This window comes from Zootoca vivipara, chromosome 5 (genome assembly GCF_965207765.1).
Source record: "Zootoca vivipara chromosome 5, rZooViv2.hap1.1, whole genome shotgun sequence".
In the NCBI taxonomy this organism is placed as follows: domain Eukaryota; kingdom Metazoa; phylum Chordata; class Lepidosauria; order Squamata; family Lacertidae; genus Zootoca; species Zootoca vivipara.
The window spans coordinates 20,434,993-20,449,082 of NC_142588.1; the positions used below are offsets into that span (position 1 = coordinate 20,434,993).

Genomic DNA, 14,090 nt, shown 5'->3' on the forward strand with positions numbered 1-14,090 from the left:
CTGCATATAAATGTTAGTCTAAGCCCTTTGATATCTGTTTAAAATAAAGTCCACCCTCAGACACTTGAAATCTCTACTTTGAACACATACTTAAATCTTATTGTTGGTTCATCTTTAAAATGCTTAACTCATACATCCAAAATGCATATAGTCCACAAAGCAACCGTCTTTCAATTCTGGAGTTCAAATAAGTTTGCAATTTGTTTTTTTTTAAAAGGGAATGTTTCTAACATTCTGTATAGGGAAAAAAACTCCACTCTGCATCTGAAAGTTCAGTTTTATTAATACTGGATTCTGCAACTATAATATGACCTAGTATTTTTAAAGCGTACAAACTAAAATGAAACGGAGCATGGAGTAACAGGATAATATATTCTTGTGCCTTAGGTCATTCGTTCCAAGCTTAAAAGCCTATGTTTATAGCACTGACCTCTCTCAGTACAGCCTGTTTCTTTTAGTACTGTCCAGACAATTATAAAAATGATTGATCAAAAAACCAGTCATCGGTACAAAGTGCTTATATATACTAGCTTTGCCATTTATTCTGGTTTTATTAATTGAAGCAACCATTTCATTAAAATTATATATGGGTTTTACATTCTAACTGACACGCCATCTATACATAGTTTGTAAGTCAGAGAACAGGATCTGCCTTATTTTATGTACAACCCATAATCTTTGAAGGCACTCTAGAAATAACTGCAAAGAAAGCAAAAACACTGCAATAAATACCTGGACTTTAGCTAACAACATATACCAGGCACCTCCTCCTACACCAAAGAAGTGAACAGACATGAGGCAGGCATCCAAATATGTATTTTACCTATATAGATTTTTCTGCAAAGAGGCTATGGCTCATCATCTGTATGTGTTCATAAATACTGTTGTTATTACTAATTATTAATTTATTATTTCTACCCCGCCCATCTGGTTGGGTTTCCCCAGCCACTCTGGGCAGCTTCCAACAAAAGTTAGAAAATACATTAAAACATCAATCATTAAAAACTTCCCTAAACAGGGCTGCCTTCAGATGTCTTCTAAATGTCACATAGTTGTTTATTTCTTTGACATCTGATGGGAGGGCGTTTCACAGGGCGGGCGCCACTACCAAGAAGGCCCTCTGCCTGGTCCATGAAAACAAAAGTATTATAAATTCTCTTAGGACCAAACTCTGAATTACTGTAATTGCATGGTTGTTGAAATAAAAATGGGAGGTTTATAAGACCCCTATGTGGTTGGAGGTGAGATTTAACCCTTTCCTGTATAGTATCTATCCCGATGAATTTGCACCTCCTTTGAGTTGCAATAAGCCTTAGGGCAGGCTGCCTCAAACTTGGCCCTCCAGATGTTTTGAGACTACAATTCCCATCATCCCTGACCATTGGTCCTGCTAGCTAGGGATCATGGGAGTTGTAGGCCAAAAAAATATGGAGGGCAGAGTTTGAAGAAGCCTGCCTTAGGGAGAAAAGCTGTCATTAGAACTCAACGCCTGGGGGCGGGGGCAGGATTTTAACCAGGAACGCAGGAAGGGAAGACCTCAACCTCCCTTCCCTGTGCACTACAGCGCCAATGAAAATTCCCCACAACACTTTGTATTATGAGTATCTTTTTAAAAACCAGATGCGCCTTAACATAAGAAGAGCCTTCTGGATCAGGCTAAGGGCAGCATCCTGTTCTCACAGCGGCCAACCAGATGCCTGTGGGAAATCCTCATGCAGGATTCAAGCACAAGAGCACTCCCCCCTCCTGTGGTCTCCCACAGCTGGTATTCAGAAGTATTACTGATACCAGCTGCAGAGACAGAACATAGCCAACATGGCTAGTAGCCATTGATAGCCTTGACCAGGCATCCCCAAACTTCGGCCCTCCAGATGTTTTGGACTACAATTCCCATCATCCCTGACCACTGGTCCTGTTAGCTAGGGATCATGGGAGTTGTAGGCCAAAACATCTGGAGGGGCGCAGTTTGGGGATGCCTGGCCTTGACCTCGCATGAATTTGTCACTCCTATTTTAATCATCTGCTGACCATATAATTACAGCCTCTTTCCTTCAGGGTTTTTGGAATATCTAGATTAACATTTTTATTAATCAATAATAATAATAATAATAATAATTATTATTATTATTTATTTGTACTCTGCCCATCTGGCTGGGTTTCCCCAGCCACTCTGGGCGGCTTCCAACAAAGATTAAAATACATTAAAATGTCACACATTAAAAACTTCCCTAAACAGGGCTGCCTTCAGATGTTTTCTAAATGTCAGGTAGTTGTTTATCTCTTTGACATCTGATGGGAGGGCGTTCCATGGGGCGGACACCACTACCAAGAAGGCCCTCTGCCTGGTTCCCTGTAGCTTTGCTTCTCGCAGTGAGGGAACCGCCAGAAGGCCCTCGGCGCTGGACCTCAGTGTCCGGGCAGAAGGATGGGCGTGGAGACACTCCTTCAGGTATACTAGGCCAAGGCCATTTAGGGCTTTAAAGGTCAGCACCAACACTTTGAATTGTGCTCAGAAACATGCTGGGAGCCAATGTAGGTCTTTCAGGACCGGTATTACCATATATGGTCTCGGCAGCCGCTCCCAATAACCAGTCTAGTTGCCACATTCTGGATTAGTTGTAGTTTCCGGGTCAAGTTCAAAGGTAGGCCCAGCCAGATGGGCGGGGTACAAATAAATTATTATTATTATTATTATTATTATTATTATTATTATTATTATTATTCCAATCTGCATTTATTGTTTTATCACTTGTTGTTTGCCACCCTGGGCTCCTTTGGGAGGAAGGGAAAGATAGAAGCAAGCAAATAAATAAATTAATTAAATAGCATACCTGTTCTGGATGGAATGCTTTTACTTCCTTTTGTAATTATAATTGTTTTGTTTTTAGAATTGTGTGCTATACTGCTGTAGTCCCCTTTGGAAACTTGTGGTGAAGAGAAGGTAAGAAATCTTAAAATAAGCATGACTTATGCACATTTTGGACTATGTCCATCTACACTGAAAGCAATGCTTTGACTTTTTCTCATTTAAACATGCATCTGAAATTAAAGAAGATTAGCAATATTCAGGTCTAGTGGATTATTTCTTTTCTGCAGTGGAAGGGCTCCCTCTTCTGTTGGTCTTTTAAAAACATACAGTAGTTAATACATGCAAGCATATTGTACAGAACTGTTCATTTGGAGTGAAAATTTGCTAACCCAACCTAATAACACATTTGCCTCAAAATATAATCAACTTGTTTCAAGGCAAATTAATTTACATAGGTATAGGCCAAGAGCTCAGAACTAAAACCACAACCCTAAAACACCTCCTGAATGTTATGTGGATTCCACAAGAGATACCAAAAATTGTGTTATTTTGACTAGAAACCATTCTTATAACCCCAGTAATGCAGACCAGGGCCGAGGAAATAGTGACTTGTTTAAAGACACCTAGAACCTTAATCGTTAAGGTGAGATGTAGCTGGGGGAGTTGCATGCTCCCTTCCCAGTTCTATGTCACAAGGTTGGGAGACTTTATATTCAAATAAATTTTGGAACAGTGTGGTTATCATAATCTACAAGCAGTGAAGCAGTGTGGAAGTTGAAAACCTGCATCTGATTTCACTATGTGTGGGAAGAGAGTAGGCTGGAGCAGATATAGCATTTAACCAACACAATGTTGCACCATGTAATATACAGTGGTACCTCGACTTACGAATTTAATGCGTTCTGAACGCACATTCATAAGTCGAAAAAAATGGAAAGTCGAATCCCATAGGAATGCATTGGGAGAAAAAATTCGTAAGTCGAAGCAACCCTATCTAAAAATTTGCAAGTCAATAAAATCCTATCTAAACCGCATCCAAGATGGCGGACGGAGCTCTGTTCATAAGTAGAAACATTCATAAGTCGAGTTATTCGTAAGTCGAGGTACCACTGTACTCTCATCATTCTCAGTCCAACCAAATCTCTTATATCCAGCAGTCCATAGCAGGCACTTGACCTTGTATCTACTAGTAGAAATTAACCCTAAGTTTTACTTCAATCTTAGATCAAGTAGATCTCAACACCCTGTGGAATCAAGAGGAGTAAAAGAGTGGCCTACATGTCAGACACAATGATTTTTCTGCATATTATAAAACAAGATATCCATGTCTGGACATCACAGTAAGTTCAAGTTATTCCATCTTCGGTCTCCAGATGAGAATTCTTACTGCTCTCAGCCAACTTAACCAACAGGAACAAGCCAGCTTGAATCATGGTATCTAAAGCTCTCTTCAGACATTGACAAAAAATATCTGAATTATAATCATGAAGTGGGGCAAGATAAACTGCTTATCACTTCAGTGACAAAAGCAGTAATTTGTGCTCATAGGTGCACAGAGGTACATTAACAATGCTTATTTAGGGCAAGATATTCCTTGTAACAAATATAGTATTTCATACATACTGGAAGAAGGACAGGGGGCTCCAGAATTGGTGTGCGGATTTGTTTGAGGTTTTAACAAGCTACAACTTTTTTTATGCTTTTGTACACATTGTGTTTGCTTACCTCAACTAAAGCTCAAAGCTAGCAAGTCTTCATTAGATTATCACACTCAAATTCAATTCAGTGTCTTAGTAGAACTGGTTGTGTCTTAAAAAACCAACAAAAATACTAAGTAAGTGCTTTCTGAGTATCCAAGCAACTGTTAAATCAACAGAGTCATTTGTCTGATCTAAATATCTACACAGCACGCACACGCACGCACACACACACAGATGGTAAGGGGAAACAGATGCACTGATGTGAGCTTGTACGAATATAAAGGCTGGCTCCCACAGTGACATACAAGAGGGATCGTTCATATTATCCCTTTCAAGTGTGCATCAGCAAACCGAACAGGGTACAGTCCTCTTTAGTTAGGAGATACAGACAACCATATAGGCAAACTTTATGCATTTCTGCTCTGAAAACAGAGCTTCTCACTTTGGCTATATATACAAACTGTAAGAGAATGAATATCAACAGCAATATCATAGAAAAGGCTGAGCTACAACTAAAGCATTTAACATCCTGGTCTCTCTTAAGATATACATTATTGACATATTGGAAAAATCCCTATCTACGTTTTTTTCCAGATGGTCATATTATCCCAGCTGTAGCATGCCAGATGTTTTACATTTCAGTTCTAATTAAAGATATTAATCTGAATAGCTTACAATTTGAGGTGTATGTTTACAGTAAGTACATTCAACTGAGATCCTTTTTAAGTTTCTTACAAGATGCACAAGTCTGAGAAATAGGTTAATTTTGTCCCGTGCTGTCATATAAGATCAGTCATTTAGTATTGTGCTTTTCTAAAAAGCCTTCCTCGTCTAATATCATGGTTAAATGAAGTCAACCATTCCATGGACACAAAAGCAACTCACATGCAGACAAGGAAACAGAAATAGGAAGTAGGAAAAGTGCCGTATCCTCTCTTTTTCGCCATCCAAAAGTCAATTAAATAGTGGAGAGCATATAGAGAGATTTAACGTCTCTCTACTTCAAGCCCATACTGTATGTTCTTATCAAAGCAGCTGCTGCACAAGATCAATCTCATAACATCAACAGCCCATTCCCATTGCTTTGCTTTCTGAGAAAAACAAGAAAGGGGTAGAAAACTTTTAAAAATAATAATAAAGGATCTTGTATGTCTCACCTATTGATGCTCCTATCAAACATTCATTTGGAAAGCAAACTGCAGCATTATAGACTTGGCATTTGGTTAAGGGGGCATGTCAGAAACTTGATGTGCATATGACCTTAATCTTCTCCTAGTGACTCCCAAGGAACTTTAAGCTCACCCAGTGCTTGTGTAAGGCTACTGTTGGCTCCTTATCATTGTTGACTTATGTCAAGTCAACAATAAATCCTTATGTGTCTCATTAATAGGACTAGCTCTGGGAGCTAAATTAAAATGGAAAGGGATCCTAATAGCACGGAGGCCAAAGGTTCTTCCATCTCTTATTTATGACTAGGAAATAATCAAGGCTGGACTGTGTACATTCATCAGAAAGAATTAACGGGCAACATAGGCCAACAATGATCATTACTTTTGAAAAGCAATACTACTATAAAATAAGATACACCCTTTAAAAAAAACCCAACCAGACACTATTCACTTAATGCTGCTCCTTGTAAATTGCAAAAAAAATTTCATTAATTTACCTTTCATTGATATAACTGTTAAACATCAGAGAAGAATGAAAAATAAATGTTTGACTAAAGATACAGGCTTCTAAAAGCATTCATTAGCACTGATGATCTTTATTCTGTAACTTATTGGAAATCTATTACAATTCCTTTGGGGGGAGAAACTGCCAAATTAAGTGAACTGATACATTAGGAATATAAATTATCGGAGTAAATGTTTGAGATTTAATTTAGTGGAACGTGACACAAGTGGGCCATAAAATACAGCTCATTACTTCCAGCAGCAGGTAAAAGGAAAACCAACATTAGCAGATTAGATTGATTGATTGATTGATTGATAAGATGTCATTTTTTACTGAAATAGATTATATTCTCAGCTTTAGATGACTCTACTGAAAGAAAATAGCTGCTAGAACATATCTACAAAATATCTTGCTCTAATGCTAGTGGAAAGGTTTGCACAATGCTATTATTACGGTAGTAAGTTCCATAGAAGTTCTCCTGTTTGCTCAAGCAGAAATACATATTTGGATTTAGTATCACTTTATCCCTCAACATTATAACTAAGGTATACGTACTACCCTGAGGACAAATATCATTTTGAGGAGCCACTGTCATCACCAGCCTCCTTTCTGCAGTACTGTACATAGGAAGGACCTTAGTAGAATGAGTCTGAGGTAGATTTGTAGTAGACAATCCAACCCTAATTCAGTTCTTTACTCTTCACTTCATACTCCCATTTCTTATCATAGGCACCTCCATAGTCCACTTACCATTCCTTCACAAACCAGGCTCAAACAATCCAATGGGCCTCAACTCCAACATAGACAAACTTCCATTCCACCCCTACTACTTATACATACATACATACATACATACATACATACATACATACATACATACATACATACATACATACATACCTTCCTTTTTTGAGGGCTAACCCCCCACCCCCAAAAAAAACCCCAACTCCTCCCCCCTCCATAGTCTAATAACCTAATAAATTAATTGTGGACACTTTACACACACATACAGAGATTCTGCCACCCTAATGACCTGATGGATTAGATCCAACATTTATCTAGTCCAGCACTCTATTTCCAATGGTGGCCACAAGCAGGACCAATGCACACTGGTCCTCTCCCTTTCATCTTCTCCAGCAACTGATAATTTAGATACTTCCGGGATCAGAAACAGCATGTAAGAAACCATGATACTGTGACTAGGAGACATCAATATCCTTACCTTCCATTAATTTGCACAATTTTCTTTTTAAGGTCATCAAAGTTAGTGGGCATCACAATTTATCTAACGATTCAGGAAACAAAGTGGTTTCTCTTCGTTTCCTGAATCTTCCACCTCTCAGCTTCGTAATATTCTAGTATTTGAAGAGGGGAATGACTTCTCCTAAACCACTTTCCCCACATCCCACATAATTGTATACACCTCTAATATGTCTCCCCACTTACTCAACTTTTTTTTCTGAATTAAAAAGCCCAAACACTGTAACTTCTACTCATAGGAGAGCTTCAACAGCCCCCTGATCACTGTGGTTTCTCTTTTCTGCAATCATGTAAACACTAATCACAAGGGCTAGAAACCTCCTCATTTCTATTAAAAACCAAAAAAAGATAGAAGATAGAAGCTGCAATGGAATCCGGTATTTTGGGATCACAGTTTATTATCTACAGCAGTGATGGCGAACATATGACACGCGTGTAAGACGTGACACGCAGAGCCCTCACTGCGCCCATCGGCCCATTTGCGCAGTTGTTGTTCCCCCCCCCATTTGTTCTCACGTTCCTCCTCACGCTACAGCTTGTCGTGTAAAACCCGGATCCTTTTTTGTTGTTGTTGTTGCTGGTAGCCAGAGATTGGTTTTTTAACCCTTTCTGTGCTGTTTTTCTGGCGCTTTGGCAGACGATGATTGGGTGTAACAGCGTTCGTTTTTAAACCCGTTCTGTGCTGGGGTTTTTTGGCGCTTCGGCAGACTGTGTCGGTGTTGTGTGTTAGTTCCAGCAAAGGTATTATTCTTCATTTATTTCTGTTCTCTTTCCCCCCAAAAAGCGCAACAGCTTTGGGGCATCCCCCCCCAAAAAAAGCAAAGCAACTTTTTCACCCCCCAAAAAACCTCCAAAACTTTGGTCAGCAGCTCCCCCCAAAAAGCTCAACAACTCTGGGCACTTTGTGATAAATAAGGGGTTTTTTGTTTGGTTTGGTTAAATAATTAGTTTTTGGTTTATTAAATACAGTTATATTTTACAATTATACATTTTTGTTATTTAAACTATAAATACCGCGAAATTATGGATTTTTCTCGAAGTGACACACCACCCAAGTTATGCTCGTTTTTTTGGCAAATTTTGACACACCCAGCTCAAAAGTTTGCCCAACACTGATCTACAGGGTGATCACAGTTACATGGATTTTAAGAACTGTACAATGGTACAGTCCAGCCAGTTCTCTGATTTGAACTATTAGTCTCCCAAGCAAAAGGAAGCTAAGTCTATATGAAACATCTTGCCTTAATAAGAGTAGAAGACAAACAAGTCAAAGCATCAGCTATTGTTGAAGCTCTGTCAGCTTGCAGTATCACTGGGATCAAACCCCGCATTTCACTCCAGCTGGCATGTTCAAGTTAATCGGCAATCATCTCCATTTAGTCCCCAAGGAAACTCCATTTCCATTCAATAGCTAGCACGCTCTGGAACTGCAAAGCTTTCAGCAGCTGCCTTGGTAATTAACAGGATACCTCAAAGCTTTTGCAGTACTTAACTCTTATGCATAAGGTCAATTCTCTTTAAAATACATGCCTGAACAGTCAAAATACAGGTGAAACTCGGAAAATTAGAATATCATCAAAAAGTGCATTTATTTCAGTAATGCAACTTAAAAGGTGAAACCAATGTATGAGATAGATGCATGACATGCAAAGCAAGATATGTCAAGCCTTTATTGTAATTGTAATTATTTGTCGTTGTTGTTGTTTAGTCGTTTAGTCGTGTCCGACTCTTCGTGACCCCATGGACCATAGCACGCCAGGCACTCCTGTCTTCCACTGCCTCCCGCAGTTTGGTCAAACTCATTTGTTGTTAGGCGGGTCAATTATAAACGGAATGTAATTAATGAAATGTAATAGCCATGTTTATTTTTGTATTATTGTAACTATTTGTTTTATTGCTGTGGAATTTCCAAAAGAAAGCATTTGTAAAAATTTAAAGACAAATAAAAAATAATAAATTACTGAAATAAATGCACTTTTCGACAATATTCTAATTTTCTGAGTTTCACCTGTAGTTCTTCAATTTTTGAAGGACAGACAGAAGTAATTCAAAGCTGTCAGTTAACTGTGCGAGGGTTTTGTACATGTGCAAGTATGCGAACAAAAAGATGGTTAAATAGGTCACCACCTTTTCTTCTAGTTATAATCATTCAAGTAATGTCATATGACCCAGTAATCATTTGAATGTGTCACTCTAGCTTCACTCCTTAAATTTCTAAGAAATTTCAAAATAATTCAAAATAATTTACTATTCTAATAAACAAGAAAACATCATCATTCTCTTTTCATTGAACCCTACTCCTTCTTCTGCAAAGGTCACTGAAAGCATATACTCTCTTTGGATGACATTCTCAATCCAATCCATCAGATTCTTGAACTTTTAAGCGTCTTGCATGCTTTATTGCCGTTTATAAGTGTCTCCTGTGTTTAACATTAGTTTAAAATACCCAACTGCATTTTTAATAATACAAAGGGGAAAGATGGTGGTCACATGCTTATACTTTTCAGTATTAATGAGTGGAATAAAAAACTACTAGTAAAAAATTTTTTTAATAGTACAGCCTCCGTTGTTTCTTGGTTTTGTCCAATTTCACTGACTACTCACTCAGGTGATGGATATTACTGGAGAAATGTACTATATGTTTAACTGAGACATCACACCAAGTATGGTTTATACTAACCATAGTTTAAGAAGCAAACTATTGTTTTAGCATCCAAATATAAAGCAGGCAAACCATAGTTTCAGACAACATGTCTGCTTCTGTGTTCCACCTTCCCAAAACTTAATTCCCTGGAGGGAAGCAATTGTATTAACTACGACTTGTCAATTCAGGCATCACATTAATCTGCATTTAGTTAAAACCATTATTTGTAAACCCACTTCAAATCATTGTTTCCAATTCTGGTTTGAGGGCCCATAATAAACTATGGTCTGTCAATTCAGAGCTCATGCCAAACCATACTTTAGCCATTATCAGCTACAAAGTCTGAATTGAGTCACAAAGTCTACTCCCATTGTTCTATCTATAATTATCACTTCTGCACATGCTTCACTAAGTGCATTCACTTACTTACTGGTTAACATTACAAATAAATTATATTACAGTAATGACAAAGAAACAAATAATGACAAAACATATATTTATTTCATTTTCCAATATGAAAAAAGCTTGTTACCTTATCACAGAACTCAGTAAGAGCTGTGAAGTCCCATTTCTTGGCATATGCAACATTATATCTGAGTATAGCCTCCTATGAAACAAAAAGTGGTAAAAAGGTGATCAGTAGAACAACTTGAATTTTGAGAAATCAGCACCCTCTGCTGGTCCAAGTAGTTCTGGACAATTTTTCAGCAATCCTTAGAAAACATACCCTGACACAAGAAGATAGTCATACCTCTAGCTGCACTAGGTTCACATTGCGTTTTTTCTGGTTACGAACGCGGCAAACCTGGAAGTGTTTACTTCCGGGTTTGCTGCTTCGTGCATGCGCAGGAGCGATCTGCACGCTTCGCGCATGCGCAGGAACGCTCTATCATGTCACATGCACGCACAGAAGCAGCGCTCAACTTACAGACTTTTCAGGGCGCAAACGGCACCCCGGAACAGATCGTGTCTGTAAGTAGAGGTACCACTGTAAAGGAGAAGCCAAATTTCAGCAGACACAGAGTTGCAAGAATGGACCCATTGATCCATTCAGTCCAATACCTCCCACCCTGGGACAGAATTTCCCAAATTTTATGCATTCCCAGCAAAGGCCAATCCAACCATTATTCTGGTAAAATCTTACCAATAGTAAGTGCAGAATTTATTTTCTTCAGTTACATAATTTTTACCCCTATTGATTTTAGTAATGGCACTTATTTTCAAAATCTTTGGTCAGTCTGATTTTCACAATTTGTGCTGATTTCATCTCTCTCTCTCTTTAATTCAGATTTTCTAATTATACCCTTAATCACACAGAAAGGCTCTTAAACAGATTCGTTACCACAGTGCACGCAGAATAGTGTAATCAATACGTGGTGGTATTTCCTTTCCAGAAATTCTCTCCATCTCACCCCCCAATAACTTTAAAATTCCATTAAGTTCAAAATGCAGTCTGGGGATTTAGCATGAGAGCTTTTTAAACGGGGAATGCTGCCAGCCTGCATAAGCTAGTCCCGCCCCCCCCCATCCACATTTAGCATTTGATAAGCTTTTGTGCCAAATCTCCAACCAGCTTTTTATGTTATTTGTTTTCTTTCGTTTGTAACTCTGCTGTTTCATGCAAAGAGCTCCAACCAGGTGCCCTGTGACTCGGGAACAATTTCCCCCTGGGCTTCAGCCAAGGTGGGAACTGTATGTATTAAAACCTCATTGGTCATCACAACCCAGATTCTGCTCAGACATAAAAATAATGTAATACCAGAGACTCAGACCTATGCCACTGCTCCACACCGCTCCACAATTTTCTTAACTCCCACTATATCTGCAACATGTCCCTAAGGGTCACTCTTTTGACCCTTTTGAATGAGAGCATGAAGTGACCGTCTGTTACATAGAGCTTCCTCAGGCAAGATGGGGGAAAAATGCTGGAAAAGTGTAGTACACAATGCAATAGCTTACAGACTGTCCAATAAAACAGTCTATTTCTACTAATCATTCTCAAAGTGCAGCACAGCAATATTTCACTGTGCTATCTTTCATGCAGTAGGATCTTGCAAAATTGATGCAATGTTCATTTAACTGTGAAGCATGTAGTCATTCATTTGAGTCCCACTTCATCAACATCTTGAACCACCTACCCCTTTTCTAGCAACTGTATCAAGATGGGGTCAAACAGTTATTTCTATAGATGACAGGATAGGAATACAAACATGAACGGAAGGATGCCAGACTGCCTTACAGCGATGTTAGCACAGGTGTGATCAATTTCAATTTTCAAGCCTCTTTTTATCTTTTGTCCTGCAAACTCAGGCCACCACCAACCTTGAGAGCAGCTTTAATTATTTTGCTTTATTGTCATTGGTAGGCCCCTCAAAAAACACTGAAAAACACATAATTCAACACCACTTGCATTACAAAGGACCTTGAGCTACAATAATAATTGTGGCCCATTTAGAAAAGGTATTTTCTCTATATTGGTAGTACATGAATAAGGATGCCAGGCAACTTTGGGTAGAATGAGCTTCTATCATATAGGCAAAATTATCAAGTTACTTTTTATTCTTTACACATTACTAAAGCATTAGTGTCACAACACTAACAGAACTACTCATTCACAAAAGAAGTGATCAGGTATTACATTTATTTGCCTTCCCAAAAGATTGTGTTGAAACAACCATTTAGGCATTTTGAAATCAATTATTGGAGGGTTATTGGCTTGGGGGGGGGGTTACTGGGTTGTTGTTGATTGTATATTTTGTGGTTTTGTGTTCTGGTTTTGTTCTGTGAGCCGCCCTGAGACCTCCGGGTATAGGAGGTCTATAAATAAATTCAATAAATAAATATTTACTATTATATCACACAAACCTACTTAAATTTGTCTACACCAACTCTGGCTGCAGGGCAGAAGGCAATGGAAAATGATGCTGCCACCTTGCTAAAGCTAAACATGTATGGGTCTTGGCTGTGCCTGCATGGCAGACCACCCTGTTCTGAGAATCTTGGAAGCTCAAATAAAGAATACTTAAAGAAAAAAACAATTTTTTCCCATGAGGATATTCAGCTTTAAATTCCACCACAATGAATTACGCATTCCAGCATGGTGAAATGGGCTACAGCAAGGACCACACATTACCGTAAAAAACAAAGAGAGAAAATGCTGTAACTATAAGCACATACTCTAGGTAAAGGTAAAGGGACCCCTGACCATTAGGTCCAGTCGTGACCGACTCTGGGGTTGCGCGCTCATCTCGCATTATTGGCCGAGGGAGCCGGCGTTTGTCCGAAGACAGCTTCCAGGTCATGTGGCCAGCATGACAAAGCTGCTTCTGGCGAACCAGAGCAGCACATGGAAACGCCGTTTACCTTCCCGCTGTAGCGGTTCCTATTTATCTACTTGCATTTTGACGTGCTTTCGAACTGCTAGGTTGGCAGGAGCTGGGACCAAGCAACGGGAGCTCACCCCGTCACAGGGATTCGAACCGCCGACCTTCTGATCAGCAAGCCCTAGGCTCAGTGGTTTAACCACAGCGCCACATACTCTACACGCCCATACTCTACACGCATACTCTACACGCCCAGTTTCTGTTTTTTCCAACAAAAGAAGTATACTGACATACATATGAAGACAGCAGCACCTACAGGAACTTTATTTAATATACTTTTGCCTTCCTGAACATGTTCTTTAAAAAGAATCTACCCAGGCTTATGTACACCTTCCAGTTACTTTGTACTAACTCAATAATTTCCTGTTTCAAAAGGCAGCCGGGCAATTGCTGCTAATACATAGTGGTTTATGTGAAACAACAAGTTACAGCAGGCATCCCCAAACTGCGGCCCTCCAGATGTTTTGGCCTACAACTCCCATGATCCCTAGCTAACAGGACCAGTGGTTGGGGAAGATGGGAATTGTAGTCCAAAACATCTGGAGGGCCGAAGTTTGGGGATGCCTGAGTTACAGTATTTGCAAGTATTAGATTTTCCAGTTTCTAAATGCCTTAATATT

General features: G+C 39.1%; 1 protein-coding gene across 1 annotated transcript in view; it reads right to left on the reverse strand.

The window, feature by feature from the left end:
* The window catches only part of PARG (poly(ADP-ribose) glycohydrolase), a 67,329-nt gene that overhangs the window by 41,268 nt on the left and 11,971 nt on the right, over nucleotides 1-14,090 (reverse strand). Inside the window, exon 7 of the mRNA XM_035137508.3 lies at nucleotides 10,620-10,694. Coding sequence (XP_034993399.3) covers nucleotides 10,620-10,694 — 75 coding nt within the window. The remainder of the gene's footprint in view (nucleotides 1-10,619; nucleotides 10,695-14,090) is intronic.